At 42.9% G+C, this 19,951-nt stretch overlaps 1 protein-coding gene across 1 annotated transcript in view; it reads left to right on the top strand.

Annotated features, from left to right (window-relative positions):
- Positions 1-19,951, top strand: part of bace1 (beta-secretase 1) — a 74,166-nt gene that overhangs the window by 35,964 nt on the left and 18,251 nt on the right. Inside the window, exon 3 of the mRNA XM_067970932.1 lies at positions 2,409-2,625. Coding sequence (XP_067827033.1) covers positions 2,409-2,625 — 217 coding nt within the window. The remainder of the gene's footprint in view (positions 1-2,408; positions 2,626-19,951) is intronic.

Below are 19,951 nucleotides of genomic sequence, written 5' to 3'. Positions count from 1 at the left end.
AAGAGGCTTGGGGGTCCATGTACACCAATCATTAAAATGTCATGGACGGTACAGAAAATAATCAAAAAGGCTAATGGAATACTGGCCTTTATACCGAGGGGACTAGAATGCAAGGGGGTAGAAGTTATGCTACAGCTATACAAAGCCCTGGTTAAACCACACCTGGAGTACTGTGTTCAGTTCTGGGCACCGCACCTTAGGAAGGATATATTGGCTTTGGAGGGAGTGCAGCGTAGATTTACTAGAATGATATCTGGACTCAAAGGGTTAAATTACGGGGAGAGATTACACAAATTAGGGTTGTATTCCCTGGAATTTAGAAGATTAAGGGATGGTTTGATCGAAGTTTTTAAGGTATTAAGGGAAACTGATACAGTAGATAGAGAGAAACTATTTCCGCTGGTTGGAGAATCTAGGACTAGGGGACATAGCCTAAAAATTAAAGCCAGGACTTTCAGGAGTGAAGTTCGGAAACATTTCTACACACAAAGGGTGGTAGAAGTTTGGAATTCTCTTCTGCAAATGGCAGTTGATGCTAGCTCAGTTGTTAATTTTAAATCTGAGATTGATAGATTTTTGTTAACCAAAGTTATTAAGGGATATGGGGCTAAGGCGGGTATATGGAGTTAGGTCACAGATCAGCCATAATCTCTTTGAATGGCGGAACAGGCTCGAGGGGCTAAATGGCCTACTCCTGCTCCTCTGGATGTATGTATGCCATCTCACGTGTATTACAACACTGTCCCTGAAGACAGGGCTACAGTGTGAACAAGGCAGATGTTCCCAACAGATTGTAGGGGAATAGGAAGCAATAGCACTGGCCGTGTGTGGAAAAAACAAATCACCAAATTGCCCGAACGTACTGAGAATAGCACAGTACCAACAAATGGCGAGGATGTTTGCATGAAGTCACCGTGAATTAACTGGTTTTGTGTCAACACATCTGTTGACGTTAGGAAAAGAATTGTGCATTAATTTTGATGAACCAAACAAGGTAAAGCAGAGTGTGATTTGCTCACTCAAGAGATTGACAAGATTAGTGAATCGGTTGTTAAAAGGTTGAGAATGGGGCTAACAAATTCAGAGATCTGACACACACATGATGGGCCGAATGGCCTCCTGTGCTGTAAATTTCTGTGATTCCAAAAAAAAAGTGAATGCTGGGCTTCATGGTTAAATGCACTGCCCAACTGTGTTACTGAGCAATACAGATAAGAAGGATCCAAGTTTGATCACCGGTCAGCTGATCTCGGCAGGGTGGACATTGGCGCACTATAATTGGCCTCAGCACCCTTGAGCTTGAGAGGGGCAAAACCAGCGAAGGTTCCAGATATAGATTGCCATCCACTAATGACGGAACAGAGATGGACATCAAGTGAGGACAGAATCCGTTTCAGCTGTGATGCTCCCCACTATTGAATAGCCTTTCAACACTCGGTGCCCAGACATGGCGTGAGGTGCTGGAGGGCTGCCACAACCCAGAACGTTCATGCCAACACGAGACATACCGTCAAGGGAGAGAAAGGGCAGAAAACTGGAGGGAAAGATGGCTGCTTTATTTGCACAGCGAAGATTATTCATTGATGACTGAATCAACAGATTTAGTTTTTGGCAGACAGGTAATTTGACACCATGAGTACACCAGGTGTTGGGATATTAAAGTATGTTAACAGTTCTGAGATTTTTCTTAAGGCAAGTGTTGGAAAATCTTTTGACTAAAAATTTATGGACAAAGAAATGTATGGAATTGAGTGGAGCAAATGAGCAGTTTGTCAAAATTGAATTATTTAGGAAACTGGGTGACACTTGGTTAAAGGCACTTTTAAAGCAGGAACTAGATTGAAGTCTAACTCACATTTTCATCTGGTTTTAAATCTAAGTGAAACTGAAGGGATGAAAGCCCTGTTATCTCTAAGGGTCCTACATAAAATGGATTGTAGATGTCTTGATTTATTTCTTAATAGCCATGCATCCAAAACTAGATTGGCCACTGTTTGCCAGCCCATAAGGATGGCAGGGATGGGAAATGAAAGTGTCACAATATATTGGGGGAAAAGGGAAATTGTAGAACGAGTCACACCCGACTCTAGAATGAAATTGGCAGAAGCTTAGGAGTGGGTTTTCTGCATAACTCCTCAGCCGAGAGAAAAATGACTTAAAAGTTGGACAAATAACGAAAGTGATGGGATCTTGCCCTGTTGTGTCTGATCTGCATTCAAAAGACATTGTTTCAAGCATGCCCTCCAGATCCCAATAGGTAGAATCTTAGCAGAATTCTCTGAACGTTTACCACATTGATGTCGCACAAATCAACGTTCCAAATCTTTTCTTTTTTTTAAGGGATGTTTTTTGTCGTTGCTTATATATATATATTTTGTTTTTAAAGCACAAAACCCTTTGTGTTTCAGCTCCAGCACTTACCGGGACCTGAGGAAGAGTGTCTACGTACCTTACACCCAGGGGAAGTGGGAAGGGGAGCTCGGGACAGATATCGTCAGTATTCCGCATGGCCCAAACGTCTCGGTCAGAGCAAACATTGCTGCCATCACAGAGTCTGATAAATTCTTCATCAATGGCTCCAACTGGGAGGGGATTCTGGGATTGGCGTATGCTGAAATTGCCAGGGTAAGTTCCGAGTTTCTGCATTGAGTTGACAGTAATAGCCAATAAAACTGAAAAATGAAAACTTATGTTACTGGATGGGTTCATCCCCTTTTATTCTTTTAAGTCATTATCGATAAGGCTGATTCATAGAGCCTTTGGTTATCCCTTTAACAATAATTTGAATTTTGTATAGTTTCCTCACATCATCTCCGACCACTTTACATGGGCAGGGTGTCTATTGACACCACTGTGTGAGCCAATGAGTTGGAGGCAGTGGGGGGGGGGTCTTACGGCAGGACTCACAGCAAACAAATCTATTTACTCAGCAAACAGAGTCTGTTTAAACAGCGGACTACAGCAAATAGTCTACAGAGTCTATTTAAAAAGAATCTCTACGAACTACAGCAAACAGAACGCACAACCGAAACTGCAGCAACTTCTCCCAATAAAAGCAGGATTATTTCTCCAGCAAAATTCAGTGAGTGGAGGATCCTTACATAATACAAATTATGTGCATAAAATCAATTCCAGTCACTTACAGCAGTGCAGTCTCCAGACGTGATTGACGGGGGAATTACCCAATCATCTCCATTCTGGCCGTAATAGTGGTGTCACTATATGCAGCCTTATATGGGGGAGAGGAGACAGGAAAGATTAGATGGGAGGGGGAGCCAACAGCACAGGCATACGGATAGGTTTTGAAGGGCCTTTTGAAGGGAGAGAAGGAACGAGGAGTAGTTGAAGTGAATAGCATAGATGTATTTAAGGGAAAGCTAGATAAACACATGAGGAAGAAAGGAATAGAAAGTTATGCTGATGGGGTTATATAAAGTAGGGAGGATGGAGGCTCGTGTAGAGCATAAACACCGGCATGGCCCTGTTGGGCTGAATGGCCTGTTTCTATGCTGTACATTCTATGTAATTCTATGGTTACATTACTGAACTAGTAAAAGACAGAACTTGCATTTATATAGCGCCTTTCACGACCTCAGGACGTCCCAAAGTGCTTTACAGTCAATTAAGTACTTTTGAAGCGTAGTCTCTGTTGTAATGTAGGAAACGCGGCCACCAATTTGCACACAGCAAGGTCCCACAAACAGCAATGAGATAATGACCAGATAATCAGTTTTATTGATGTTGGTTGAGAGATAAATATTGGCCTGGACACCGGGGAGAACACCCCTGCCGTTCTTCCAATAGTGCCATGGGTTCTTTTACATCCACCTGAGAGGGCCTTGGTTTAACGTCTCATTCGAAAGATGGATATCTTTCATAATGATGTCTTTCTTAGTAATCCAGAGAATGTGAGTTCAAATCTCACCAAAGGATGTGAGAACTTGAACTCAGTCTTAAAAAAAAAATCTGGAAATAAGAAACTTGTATCAGTAAAAGTGACCATGAAGCTGTCGGATTGATGTAAAATCCCAACTGGTTCACTAATGTCTTTTAGGGATGGAAACCTCTTGTCCTTAACTTGTCTGGTCTATAGGTGACTCCAGTCCCACATCAACATGATTGATTCTTAACTGCCACCTGAAGTGGTCCAGCAAGCCACTCAGTTCGAGAAGAAGGCCTTCCAGCACCAGGGCAACTCAGGAATAGGCAGTAAATGCCAACCTTGCCAACGATCCCGAGAACAAATAGAAAAAAAATTCCATGCTGCCTTTGCCCGGTATATAATTTATCCCTTAGGCTTTTTAGCAACTTTCACATTTCTGCCACAAGTCCCTGAAGAGCAGCAGCTCGATATCCTAAACCAGGTCTGTCCTTGAGTATAACTGCTCCGAGCCCGTTGTGTGTGCAGTCTGGCACCGTGCCTAGGATTTGATGGGGCCGCAGTTATTTTTGGATGTCAGAGGCATTGACTGTAGAGTGAGAGAGTGGAAGAGAGAGGAAGTGTAGAGTTTACTGTGCTGAACAGTGATTTCCTCTTGCGGGATACTGGTTACAGAAACTGGCACACTGAGACAGAATCTCATACTCATCTGGATTAAGTTCCAAACCAATCGGCGCCCACACTCTGACAGGAAATATAGGGGATGTTGTCACAGAAATTAATTATGCAGCCAATTCCTGTAAAACATTTCCCCGACCATCAAATATTTAAAGAATGCTTAAATACCGTAAATGATAAAAATGTACAATTAGTATCCTCTATTTATCAGACTTCATTTCTAAAACCATCACCAGGAGATTGTATGGTACAAATTCAGTAACCCATTACTGTTTGGTTTCCCCAGCAGCATATGGGTTCGGTTCTGCGTTATTGGGGCAATAAATTGCTGCATTTAGCCCTCCTTCCCTGAAAGGGGTGGCCAATGCTGCAATATGGCTCCACGGGACGTGCAGGCCCTCTCTGGAGCCTCGCCCAAGCGATCGTTCTCCCGGTTTTCCGAATATGCACCATCTGATAATAATGGACAGATGCGCTGGGCAGCTGACCTTGCAGTACCCAGATATGAATAGCTCCCCCCAGCTCACCCACAACTGTAGAATCAGCCTCCCAAGTGTCATCAGGCTCTCTGCCTGCAGAGGACCTCATGCCTGAAAGAAAGAACCTGTGTTTCCATAGCACCTCAAGATGTCCCAAAGGGTTTCACAGCCGATGTATTACCTTTGAAGTGTTGTTGGGTGGGCAAACACAGCAGCCAATTTGTCCGACATACAGCAATGAGAGGAATGGCCAGTTAACCTGCTTTTGGTGGTTTTGGTTGAGGGATAAATGTTAACTAGGTCACTGGGAGAACTAGTAGTGCCATGGGATCTTTGATATCCACCTGTTTAGGCGGCAGACAGTTTCGGTTTAAAGTCTCATCTGAAAGACAGCACCTCCGACAATGCAGCACTCCCTCAGTACTGAAATGTCAGCCTAGATTATGTGCTCAAGTCCTCAAGTGGAGCTTGAACCCACAACCTTCTGACTCAAGAGGCAAGAGTCCTACCACTGAGCCTGTTTCTATCCTCATTCAACATCCACACGTTTACTGGCTAGCAATTAGGAGCAAGAACCCTGGCTGATTTCCCCTCCCCTGCATCCCTTCCCTCTGCTAACCTGGGGACATTGTAGCTTCCCCCTCCCCACCACTAACCTGGCTGAGATCAGCTAAATCACCCCCAGCTAAGATGAAACTTAATTTGATGGAGGCGGGTAGCAAGGCCCTTCTGTGTGCATTTAATGACATGATTATCTCTGCTGAATTAAAAATTAATCAGTCGGTATTTATATGGTACGCAACTAAGTGACCCTTAAAGACAAGAATGTTTGGACACCCCTGCTCTTTCCTCCTTGAGATGCCTGACCTAGTGTATGCATAAGGCACCCTAAGAATTCTCCCTCTCCACTTTTGGTGAAATGGCTCCAGTTTCCCCTTGCGATCAGAGAGCGTGACCCAGTACTCTGCTACAGAAAGTTTGTGTATTTTATAATGGTTTTTCTCCTGTAGTAATGTGTCTGGTAACCCAGAGCAGCAGTAACTTTCCTCACACGTTGGGTTGTTGAGATGAAGCTGATTCTTGCACAGTAATAGTTTCATTATTCCCCTGCTGCAATGCCAGAAGTGCTGTATCAGCTTCTAATGAGTGTTTTCCACATTGAACTGACAGTCTTGTACTGCACATCACACACTGATGGTTCAGCTAATGCAGCCTTTAGGGGACGGTACAATGCAAAATACTCAGCTGAAAGGCTGCACAAGTGTAGAGTCAAGATATGGTCATACAAGTGAGATGATTATTAATTTTTTGTGTGTTTGTGCTTATCCAGCTAGGAGATGGAGGGCATTTCACATTTCAGGCACTGCTGGATTAGGTATATGCAAAGTAAAGCTCCCTCTATACTGCCCGAACAATGCACTATGAATCTGCCTTATGTCCAATCTTAGAGCCGCATCACTATTGTAACTTCTACTCCCCACACTCTCCATCCTGTGACCTCTCTGAGTGAGATTGCCAGTTTCGTGCCAAATTAAGGCCAGTTTTGTGCTACACCTAATAAGAAGTAGGTTAAAAGCTGTCGAAACATATTTCACATGGGACCCTTATAGTCATCACAGTGAGGATCCCATCACTCTGAGTGGAACTTGAACCCAGACCCCAGTGTTAGGCCACAGTGAATTTAATGAAGACTTTACATTGAAACCAAATCACTTCACATGAAAGAAATGGAGTGAATCTGGATCAGTTTGATACTAAACCATGTTCATGTGGTACTTTGGCCCAGACTTTCTGATTTGGTGTTATCTTAATATTGATGTTAAAACAACACTGAACGGGAACTGTGTGTTAGTTTAATCCAGAGTGGGCCTAAAGTCATAGAGCAAATCCAGGTTCTAATCAACTTCTATTTAAGGGGAAAGTGCATTCATTTGAATTACCACATACATAATCTTAATTTTTAAAAATATTTGTGTACTTACTGATGTCTCAGTCATTCCTTGTTCCTACATTTTTTGCTGTAAAATTATTGGTCACATGTCAGCATGGGAGCAGACATGTTGTACGAAATCCACCCCAGTGACATCAGCAATTGGAAGTGTTGTCTTCTTTAATCATTAAAGAACCTGTATTTATATAGCACCGTTCACGTCCTCAGGATGTCCCAAAGGGCTTCACAGCCTATGTATTTCTTTTGAAGTGTAGTCACTGTTGTTATGTAAGCAAATTTCGTCGCCAACTTGTGCCCAACCAGGTCCCACAAACAGCAATGAGAGGACTGACCAGATAATCTGCTTTTGGTGGTGTTGGTTAAGGGATAAATGTTAGCCAGGTGTCAGTGATGCCACCAGTAGGGGACTGTGCACAAAACATCAGCTTCTGGACTGCCTTTAACCAGCAATCTTAAAGGGGCATCTCAACAAGAACAACTTGCATTTATATAGCGCCTCTGACGTAGTAAAACGTCCCAAGGCGCTTCACAGGAGCGTAATCAGACAAAAATTGACACCAAGCCAAAGAAGGAAACATTAGGACAGGTGACCAAAAGCTTGGTCAAAGAGGTAGGTTTTAAGGAGCCTCTTGAAGGAGGAGCAAGAGATGGAGAGGCAGTGAGGTTCAGGGAGGGAATTCTAGAGCTCAGGGCCTAGACAGCTGAAGGCACGGTGAGGCAAAGGAAATCGGGGATGAACAAGAGGTCAGTATTGAAGGAGCGCAGAGTTCCCAGAGGGTAGTAGGGCTAGAGGAGGTTGCAGAGATAGGAAGGGGAGAGGCCATGGAGGGATTTGAACAGGAGGATAAGAATTTTAGAATTGAGCCATTTTAGGACCGAGAGCCAATGAAGGTCAGCGACCACAGGGGTGGTGGATGAACGGGACTTGCCCCTGCATGAAAAGATATTTGACAAACCTGTATTTGTTTGGGGCAGAAGCAGCTTGTGTCTTTTTTGTCACAATGATCGGGCAGGCTAGTGATCTATCTTAATGCAATTTATTTTAGTGCATTGCATATTTGCAAACAAAAAAAGTTTGGGATAAACTTCATCAGGGCATTGTCCCTTTAAGGGAGAAGATGCAGGAACAATGAAAGACAGAGATACAAGTGTGAGGATGGCCCCCTTTATAATAATTCAGATTATGTAGCAATACAGACTTCAATATGCAGATCGCTCCTACAGTATCTAGGGCCAAGCACTAATTCACTTTTCCAATTTAATCTGCACAGTGGAAACCAGTTTCAGATTGAATGCTTTCGACGTACAGAGGGCAGCCATTGATTGCTGCAGAAACATTCTTGGCAGTCGTTAAATATTTGATATTTTTTTGCGCTTATCAAGATAGTGTTGGGGAATGGAACATTTTCCAGTTCTTGGCAGACAGTGCTATCATCAAGCAGCCCCAGAGTCACTAAACAAAGCTGTCACTACACTGCCCCAACAATGGAGCAAGATTTCCCGTATGTTAGGTGTTGTAAAATCATAAATTTGTTCTTTATAAATTACACATAGTTCACAAAGGAAATCTTTTCCCCAAATGTGTCTTTACCCAAACTTCATAAAGACAGCACCCATCAGCACCAATGTGAAACTATTTGCATTTCCCACACCAGCCATGTTCACGGCCTGTGGATGAGACCGACAGTTTAGTGCTAAATTCTGAACCATTTTGTGTTGTGGACCCACAGCCATTAGGATCTGGGTCAAGACTGCTGCAAATTAATTTTACATAGGAACCTTATAGAACTTCATTGCCATTCATACCTCCTTCATTTCTGGGCATATTCCTTTTCATTGCCATCCAAACCCCACCCCCCTCCACCTTTCCTTTCCCTTTCCATACTCTCAGTCCCACTCCTACCTGAGCCCTGCCTCCAAAGTACCGGGTTCAACGCTCCCTTTAATGCTCCTGGAGCTTAATGGAAGAGATCCCAGCTGCTATATACTGTAGGTGGAAATTCCTGCTCGTGCGGGAATTCCACCTTACAATATAAAACGTCCAGGATCCCTTCCGTTAGCACCAGGAACAACCTTGAGGGAAGGGGTCCAATCAGGTGCACTCGTGGCTCGTGAGTGACAGAAGAGGGGCCTGTTCTGTTTATTGTTGTCAGCAAATGGTGACACGCTGGCTGTCAGCATGAAACTCTGACGGTTGCATGGGTGAATCACAGAGGTGAAAGGAAAGTGTGTTAACCAACTACACCACATAATCCATGTTCGAAGTCTTTACCACCCAACAACAACAATTTGCTTTTATACAGCACCTTTAACGTAGTAAAACGTCCCCAAGGCGCTTCACAGGAGGGTTATGTGACAAAATTTGACACCGAGCCACATAAAGAGATATTAGGACAGGTGGCCAAAAGCTTGGTCAAAGAGGTAGGTTTTACGAAGCGACTTAAAGGAGGAGATAGAGGCGGAGAGGTTTAGGGAGGGAATTCCAGAGCTTAGGGCCTAGGCAGCTAAAGACATGGCCGCCAACGGTGGAGCAAAGGAAATCGGGGATGCGCAAGAGGCCAGTATAGGAGTAGCGCAGAGATCTCGGAGGGTTGTAGGGCGGGAGGAGTTTAGAGATAGGGAGGGGCGAGGCCATGGGAGGATTTGAACACTAGGATGAAAATTTTAAAATCGAGGCGTTGCTGGACCAGGAGTCGATGAAAATCAGCGAGCACAGGGGTAATGGGTGAGTGGGACTTGGTGCAAGTTAGGATACGGGCAGCAGAGTTTTGGATGAGCTCAAGTTTACAGAAGGTGCAAGGTGGGAGGCCGCCCAGGAAACCACTGGAGTAGTCACGATGTCACAGTACCAGCCATGAAGCCGAATCAGTGGATTTAGAACTGAAACAAAAAGTACGACTGAAATATGGATGCAAACATGAACTCAAACACAAAGGCCCCAATATTTATGGGGAGACGGGGAGGGAGCAGGGGACCGTGTTTGCGGGGAGGAAAACACGGAAATCCCGGGAAGGCGGAGGTCCTGCCAGATTTAACGGCAGAGCCTTATCATCATTTTTTTATTCCGTTTCCCGCCTGGCACCCGGCCAAATTGACTGGCTGCCAGGCGGGAAATCTGAGATAGAAGGCTGTTGCCAGGGACCCTTGGGGACGGTCCCAGGCAATCAGGAAAGATCGGGGCATGGTGGGGGGTCGGCAAAGGTCACGGGGCATAAGGGGGAGTGGGGAAAGATCGAGGGGCATAAAGCTTGGGATCGCGGGCTTGGAATCGGCCGATCGTGGCAGAAGATATGCTTGAGGGGCCAGGGTGTGGGGCCAGTCCTGCTCCTCCTGGCTAACAAGCAGTGCTATAACAAGCACTTACCTGCTGGATCCGGCTGCTCCGGTCTCCATTTAGCTGCTGGATTTCCTGAGCCCTGGGAAACCTGGCCAGCCAGTGTTATATTTAAACCAGGCTCCCAACTGTACGGTGAGAGCGGGCCGCAGACACGCCTCGCAGCCCACCGCCGTAAAAATGGCGGCAGGCACGTACGTGGCGGGTTGGAGTCGCATTACGCGATTTAAAATTTTTAAACCCCCCCCCCCCGCCAACCCTCGCCCGCCTGTTGTGGAGGGGTTAAAATTCCCCCCAATAAGTCCCAAAAGCATTATAAATGGGAAGGGAAATTCCTGCAAATGAGCTACATGTAAACAAACACACTCATGCACCACTGGACACAGAATCAACAATTATTACTTTCTAACTGCTAACATTTGTCACCTTAAGAAGCAGAAGCCGCACCAATCCATCCCCATGTGATTCTGAGTTACCATGGTTGGAAAGTAAAATAAAATCCAGCATTGAAGTGTTTTGCTTTTGGGGATCGCAGTCAGATGAGCTGATGATAATGTACGGTTATGTATAAGCCCACATCTGATTACTGCAGATCAGATAAGGATGATTCATTTAGCAATGGTTCTGGAAATGCTGTAATTTGTTTTTTTGGCGAAACTTCAAATTTCTAGCCATGGAGGAATTTGAAAGCGAGGATGAGAATTTTAAAATCGAAATGTTGCTAGACCGGGAGCCAATGTAAGTCAGCAAGCACAGGGGTGATGGGCGAACGGGACTTGGTGCGAGTTAGGATACGGGCAGCAGAGGGTTCGGTTGAGCTGAAGCTTACGGAGGGTGGAAGATGGGAGGCCGGCCAAGGGAGCATTGGAATAGTCGAGCCTGGAGGTTACAAAAGCACAGATGAGGGTTTCAGCATCAGATAAGCTGAGGCAGGGGCGGAAATGTTACAGAGGTGGAAGTAGGTGGACTTTGTGGTGGAGAGGATATGGAGGGAGAGAGGAATTGGAGGGAGAGATTAAGGGAGGTAGAGTTTATATGGAGGGAGAGTTTATATGGAAGGAGAGTTTATATGGAGGACGGAGCAGCTGAGATGGAGGTTGGAATCACCAAGGATGAGAAGTCGCTTAATGCAGAGGCTGAGGGAGGAAAGGAATGAGGATAACTTGGTGAGAAACATGGGGTGGGGATTGGTGGGCAGTGGAATACAAGGATTTTAAATGAGAGGTGAGAAGGAGTGGTACAAGGTGAGGTGCTCAAAGGAGGATAAGGTGCCACAGGAGTATGGGGACGGACCAAGATGAGATGTAGTGATAAAGGCCACACCCTTGTCCTGGTTGTAAACGGAGAATAGGGAGGAGACAAGAAGGGACAGTCCAAAGTTAATGTCCATGGTGGGATGAAGTTGACTTGTAGATAGGGTGGATTCAGTTTGCAGCACCGATGAACTAGAGTTCAGGTTTGGAGACAGGTGTGGAGGACGAGTGAGTCTAGGAACTGTTTGACAGCTATACTGATTCATATATAAATATGAATATTATACTGATTCATACATAAAAATGCAGTTAAAGAACTGCTAAATTGCCAGTTCAGCACCTATCTGACTTGCACATACAAAAGTTAATTGCAACTTTTCTGCTCAGGAACAATACTTGAAGGTTTAATTGTACTTGTCAGCAAACCTCACTGAGTTCTGTCTGAGTAACATCAATATGAATAATACTGGTGCAGAGGAATCAATCATGTTTTATAAGTGGAAATGCATCAACTCCAGCAGTGTTGTCACTAGATTTATTTCGTGGATCCGAACCATGACGTAATAGGGAAAATTACACTTAAATAATAAATTTTAATTTGTGGCAAAACATTTCTCGTTAACACGGTCGCCTCTGAGTCACATGGAGCTGCGGGAAAGATGGGCACGGATTTGGGAGGCGACAACACGTTCAAGGTCTTTGGAGAGGAAAGGGAGGTTGGAGTTGGGGCGGTAGTTTGCAAGGACAGAGGAGGTCATGGGTGGGTTTTTTGAGGAGGGGGGGGTGACGATGACAGATTTGAAAGGGAGGGGCACAGTACCTGAGAGGAGGGAATTGTTCACAATATCCGCTAGCAATGGGGGCCAGGAAGAGCCGAACTCATCTCCCAGCAAGCTATGGTGCCCCTGATGTGCCACTGTTTGTTCAACAGAATTATGATGTCAGACTTGATTTCACCCCACCCCCCCTCCATCTGTTTACAGAACTGTTCATTTTACCATACTTACTTTTAATTTAGCATTTGTCTATTTGCAGTAGCTAGAGTAATCTGGCTGTGCAAGTAGAGAATGAAAAGATCACAGTGTCTCATAACCTTAATTAATTTACTGAGGAGGTGAGCTCACAGCCCCACTGCGACCTCAGTAGCATTTAGCTGAAGGGCAGAGTTTTGTTTTACATTTTTAATGAGAGTTGCAAAGGGATGAATGAAATGGGATGCATACAATTTGGGACTATGAAAACGTGACTGATATTTTTTGCCTGTTGTCACAGTTGACGGAGTAAATGGACCCCATTTAGCTGCCCTTACTATCATAATTGACAGCATGAAAGGGCCCTATTTAGCTGCCTGTGCAACTATGGCTGGCAATGTGAAAGGAACCAGTTAACTTTCCATAATGTCATGGTTGACATCAATGAAAGGACCCGTTTGGCTATCTATGTTGCCATGGCTGACGGCAATGAAAAGACCCATTCAGCTTCTAAGTCACTTGACAAGGTGAAAGTAACCCATTTAGCTGTTCTTGCAGAATCCTGGAATATAATACACAGCTGTAATTATTTTATTACTAAGAATATGTATCAAGTTGAGTGGCTTTTGTAGATAGAGCGAATGAGTGAAGGAGACCGATTTATAGTCTGGCCCCAGAAGGTGAGCAATTATTTCCATCAGTCAAAGAACTGAACAATAATGAAGATGGTTTCCTGTCACAGACTCAGTATCAAGAAATCTGGGATTGAGTGAGCAACCTGCACATTCAGGATGCCACAGCCCCCATTAGTTTAATTTTTCATTGCATGAACTACCACTGTCACCAGCACGTGACTAGTTTCCAGAATTCCATCACCCACGGAGGCACGGACTGCAAAAAGGTTCCCACTTCTGAGGCCACAAGACACATACGGATGAGGAAAGGCCATCTCAGCTCATCTGTCCAGAAGGAACCTACACATCCACCCCTCCCCCCATCACAGCATCTACCTGTTTCTTGAATCGTTCCACTGCTTTTGTCTTCACTCCCTGACTTGGGAATTCCCTTCCAGGTGTTGTTCATTCTCGGAGTGAAGCTTTTTGTTGATCCTGTGTCTCCTTGTCCTACTGTTATGATGCAACCCGCTAGTTGAAAAATGTGCACATTCTCAGGAGTAGTCTGCTTACTAAGTAGCTCATTAGTAATTCTTAACATTTATTATGTCATCTGAATCCTTTCAATTAGATTACAGTTTAATAATAACTCCCAACTGCTCGCTATTTCATGTTATTTACAGATCAGGTAATCACGAGCACTCGAGGACACGTGGCTGTTGAAAAATCTGTTTCCAATTTTTGATCTCTCTTAGTAAAATTGTTTCATGGACCTCAATAGCTTTTGTTTTGTTTTCTTGCAAAAAGCAATGCTGCTGCTCCCCCCATGGCTGCACTGCCTGGTGTCCTACTGATCTGAACTGACCAGGAAGGTGCCAGGTTTGATCGACAGCCTGTGCTGTGTTAGCTGATTCCTGTGGGAGAAGTGATAGAGAATAAAGAAAGTCTTACATTTATGTAGCACCTTTCATGACCTCTGGACATCCCAAAGCGCTATACAACCAATGAAGTACTGTTGAAGTGTAGTGATGTAGGAAACGCGGCAGCCAATTTTCCGCACAGCAAGATCACACAAACAACGAAATAAATGATCAGATAACATGTTTTTTAGTGATGTTGCTTGAGGGATAAATATCGGCCAGGACACCCCTGCTCTTCAAAATAGTGCCGTGGGATCTTTTACGTCCACCTGAGAGGGCAAATTGGGCCTCGGTTTAACTTCTCATCCGAAAGACGGCACCTTGGACAGTGCAGCACTCCCTCAGCACTGCACTGGAGTGTCAGCCTAGATTTTGTGCTCAAGTCTCTGGAGTGGAACTTGAATCCACAACCTTCTGACTCAGAGGCAGGAGTGCTACCCATTGAGCCTCAGTACCCTGGGGTCAGGAAGGGGGAAAACAAAGTAACCGGGGTTCCCAATCCCGATCACTGTCTGGCCATTCCTGTTGGAAAGTGTGCATTTGTCGGATTTGAATGGGAGAGTGCTCTGGTTGTACTGCCTGTCCATGGTGAATAGCCCACTGCAATTTTCTGTCCAGACTCACAGCACGAGGAATGAGGACTTGAGGGAGTTACTGGGAGAATGGTTAGTGCCTATGGAACGACGAGCCAGGAAAAGTCAGCAGCTTCAGGAAAGGAAAGGAAAGAAATATTAAGCAGAAAAAAGGTTTAATCCTTGGTACAGAGAAGTAAGGTTTGATAAACAAAAACAATGCCTTCATGACTCACTAAATGTCACTGGTAAATCAATAACATTGTGGGGGATGCAAAGACTATTAATCCAATTTCTGGGAATTAGCTGCTTTGCTAATAAAATTATAATACAATTATAATAATGTAAGCTTCATTTACAGAAAACAAATCAAATCTCCCAGTGCTGTTACTTTAAGCAGAGTGCGAGGATTGATTTCGGGAGAAGGGGTTCTTCTCCTTCCGTGCCTGAAAGATTGATAGGAATGTACTGAAAGGTTACATAGGTTCATAATTTCGTGTATGCGTGTCAAAAGTCATCAGCTCCTTTGTAGGAGTAACCGATGGTACCTGACACTTCAAATCAGGCTCACCGAGTGTCACTCATTAGGAGTGGCTCACATTGGCTTGAAAATGTGAGCAACACATGGCTCCATGTGTTTAAATCAGTTGGCTGTCTGTAACACTCTTGTTTATCATAAATATCAATCCTAACATTTCCCTGCTGTTGACAGATCTATTTGAATCACAGAGTTACTGTTTTCCCTATAATGTCTTGGTTGCTTGGCTCCCCCCTCAGGATTAAGGTGCAGCCAACAAATGAACATTGTTTTTACCCTTTCTCCTTATGTAGATGAAACACCCCCCACCCGTCTATGAACCTAGTTAAATGATTTCAACTAGGCCAACGAACATGGGCAACAACCACTGTCATTAAAAACTGATAGAGGAAGTCAACTAAGATAGAAGGGATAATGAAACTAGGAAAAGTAATGTGTGAGGAGGCAGTGTTAGACTGAGGCTAAATGTCATTCACTGACGTTCCAATTAAGCACCATAGAGAGGGTCCAAACCATCCACGCTGAACAGCTCATTAGTGCAAAGTAAAGGTTGGCACAATACTGATGTGACACTAAATGGCACTGGTAAATCAATAAATACTGTATCAGGTATTTACAAGTTGGAGAATGCAATGCTAGAACTGTACAGTGCTCTGGTAAGACTGCACCTTGAGTACTGAGTTCAGTTGTTGGTCATCAAGATACATGAGAAACATTCAAGCCTTGAATAATGCATGGAGAAGAATCATGAGCTGACCTCTAGCATCAGAGGATTGAGTTGTGAGAAAAAAAAATTGGGTTAATTAGCCTTGAAAGACAGTGACTAAGAACATCATAGAGTTTCACAAGATAGTGAATGGTTTGAAAAAGTAAACTCAGAAAACCACTTTCAGCTAAACTGCAATGATAGGATAAAAAACACATATTCAAATTGTTGAAAAGCAAATTTAGGACTGATACCAGGAAGTTCTTTGTTACACAAAGAGTGATCAACAAGTGGAATGAACGTGTAAGTGGGATATTGGAAACAAACGCTGACACAGTTTGATGCTGTGATGCTTTTTGAACGGATGAACTAAGATGGGCCTCAGCTACATCTTTTGTGATCTAGGCAGAATATCTTTATACTGAGGACCTTCTCATCTCTGTCTTTTCTTTCTCCTACAAATCAGGCTCTTAAAACCTAGTCTTAGCATCACATCATCACCACTTTCTGATTTATCTAGTCTTGTCTTCCACTCGTTTCCTTCTTGATGGTGTCTTGCACTATGGCTCTTGGCCCTTCACCTAGGCTTCTCAATAAAAAAAAACCCAAACCTTTTTTGTTTTCACTTTCTCCAAAATTGCACATGACCATCTGAATTGACTCTGTTTCAGAATCGTGGATCTAACGGTGGTGGGCAGCGGTATATTTTGCTGAAATAAAATTGCCACACGGGGGGCAGTTAATGCAATGCAATTGCTGCGTCATGGATGTCGCACAGGAGCTACGAGTGCCTGCACGCAAATGGGCTGGGCCTCACCAGATAAAGCGAGGTCAGCCTATTTGTATAATTTACTGGTGCTCGGGGCATATGTGTCGTGAAGCTCCAGGAGTGCCAACATTGGGCGTCAAAAACCATTGAAAGACTGCTGACTGCCTATAGAACACGGAGCACTTTCCTGGTGTGAGGGAAGTTCGTACTGGACACGACCGTGGGGGCAAGGGGCACCGGACAGGATGCCCAAATCTTTTTTTTAAAAAAGACAATAGAATGATGACCCCCCCATTCAGTGCCCATTCCAAATGGGCATTGCTCAGGTCCTTATTTATACATTTGTACTGGTATCATTGAATTTGGGAGGAGTCTAGCTTGAGGTGGGGCATATGACAGGGGCCATTGGATGAGGATGCCCTCCCTAATGGGTCTATAGAAATCTACCATATGGATGTTGGGTATGCATCTCTATCTAATTTGAAGCAGGACCAGAATACACATAATAAATTAACTTTGTAATACCTCATTGTGTGGGAGCAGATATTTGGAGGAAACTGTTGTAGTTCAAAGAGATTTATGGAGACCGAGCAAACTAATAGCAGATGCTGTTTAACATTGAGAACATATACTGGTACTAATAACGTTAAATATAATTACAAAATGATGGAAATTACATAGAATGTACAGCACAGAAACAGGCCATTCAGCCCAACAGATCTATGCTGGTGTTTATGCTCCACACGAGCCTCCTCCCTCCCTATTACATCCATACCTATCATTCCATATTAAAAATATGTAAATTGAAAATGTCATACAAAGTCGCATTTGGGACGCTATTGAGACTATTGTTTCTTGCACATTTCAATTCATTGTTGGTTGCTTGTATCTGTAGACCTCAATACAATTAAACCCAAAGATTGTCCATGCTGCCTTTTTAATAATTTTATGCATTATGCAGAACTAATATAATTTCCACATGCGCTATTATTTTGCCTTCAAATATAATTTCTCATAGTTAGCATATTCCCAAAGAGATTCCTCCCTGATCCAATCTTTCTAAATACAAATAACTATGAATACTGCCTGGTTTATAATACCATTTTTCAAAACACGATTCCAACAAGACTGCATGGTAAATTTAGTTAAAAGCATTAAATTGATAACCGTGTAAGTTGTGCAATATGGAAAAAAAACAGAATTTTTGACCTATGTTATTAGTGCTATAAATATCTTAACCCTTCTCTACATTCACAAAGCTTTAAGACTCAAGACTTCTGATTGTCTAAGCCCAAGTATGAAGACTAGCGTATGACTAGCACTATAACGTAATAGAATGTCTCTACAGTCACAAAATGGTTTCCAGAATTCTAGAAATAAATCAGTTAAACAAAAATAGCGTTAGTAACCTAGTGCTGTACATAGTTAGATCTGTGAAAAATACTTTGCACATACAAACCAAAAAACTAAATATTAAATATATATTTCCTGAGTAAACAGTTAATCTGATTATTAGGAAGGTTTGGCAAGCATAATCCCATTAATACAGTACATTAGATGCTAAATCTGAATTTAAATTAAGATTGAATCAATATTAAGATAAATATATGGAATGTTTTGAAAATTATAATCGCTTAAACCGATATTACAAAAAAAAAATCAATTTTGTCTTCATGAAGTGCATGCTGAGTAACAATTCTTTTTCTTTCTTAAATGGTTATTTTTTTATACAAATTACAGACTTAAAATGGAATTACTCCAAGCCATGTAGCACTCATACTCACTGAGTCTTTTAGTTCTGAAATGCAGTGATGATGACTACATTATAAACATTGCACTATGGGAAATTTCAGGCTAAGCAGGTTGGATTATTCCTCCTCAGTAGAGCACAGTTTCTCATTATCACAAATCCCTCAACTGACCACGGCCACTTTCTAATTAAGCACCCAACAGTAACTGATCTAAAGGATTATGGTGGATAAATTTTTCAAATGAGGAAGCAAAACTTTTGTTCCCAGATCCATGTTATATTCCCATTTTAAAGAGACTTTAAAATATAGATAATGAAAGATGTCACCCAATTTTCTAATTCAACAGCCTCAGCAACCCCAGGTATCACAAAGCATGATAAAAATTATGTTTTGAGTAGAGACATACAACAATTCAGGAAAAAAAAGGTCGGTTTGGATAAAGACGACACATCAGCCAACTTCACATCATCCTTCCAGAATACCAATCCTGCTGTCTCCCCATTACACCATCTATCTACTTCTTAAGTGAGCCCAGTGATTTGGCCTCAACTACTCTTCCTGGCATCCTGTTCCACCCAATGATCACCTTCTGGTGGTGCCAACCAAATAAGGTGAGTCAGAAAAATGATCCGGGAGTTAATACTTGACCAAACAACAACAACTTGCATTTATATAGTGCCTTTAACATAGTAAAATATCCCAAGGTGTTTCACAGGAGCATTAATAAATGGACCTCGCATTCAGGGCAAAAAAGACATTTTCCATAAGCCAGACTGAATCTCCTTTGATTTGAAAGTGTCTGAGATAGCTTGCCCAAGATTAGCATTTACTCCCTACTTGTTGAATCAACCGTTCGAAATCATGTGGGATGCCCAACATATTCCCAACGGTTCCAAAAGGCAGAAAATACCATACGGTCAGAACAATGCGTACAGACTAGAACTAAGAGTCAGATTTACTTACAGGGTGAATAATATATAGAAATGTATAAAAATACTGAGGGTTAAATATCAGTTTTTAGTTTGTTATTTCTTACACTGCTTGATGAATGACAGGCCTTTTGGATGAAACAGCCTTCGCAATGCGATGCTGATGCAAATTTTCAGTGTACTCATTGAATTCGAATCTGAAGCCAGAACTGTAGCTGAGCTGGATTTATGCCAAGGAAATCATTAATGTTACAGACATTTCTTTGAAATCAACAATAAAAGCTGAGAATTGCAGCTTGTGAAATGAGGTGTTGATATCTGGATATTACCATCCTCCTTCAAAAATTCCCCTCAGTGGTTCAGCAATCAAAAACATTTAATCAGTCTATTCCACAGTCTGTCAATCTGCATATGTTAACATTTCACATAGTCTGCCTGGGCTGTTTTTTTCTTGATTTAGTTAATTTCTGAACAAAGGAATGGAAACAAAGTAAATCCATTTAGGGCAGTCGTTTCTCATTGATTATGCTGATAGGTTTGGCCAGTTACGTACATTGGTTGTCATTCCTATAGGAACAATGGAATTTATTCAGATGTGCAGCTGGC

This window comes from Heptranchias perlo, chromosome 33 (assembly GCF_035084215.1).
Source record: "Heptranchias perlo isolate sHepPer1 chromosome 33, sHepPer1.hap1, whole genome shotgun sequence".
Lineage (NCBI taxonomy): Eukaryota > Metazoa > Chordata > Chondrichthyes > Hexanchiformes > Hexanchidae > Heptranchias > Heptranchias perlo.
The sequence above is the reverse complement of the archived record's forward strand: the minus strand, read 5'-3'. Positions and strand labels throughout refer to the sequence as shown.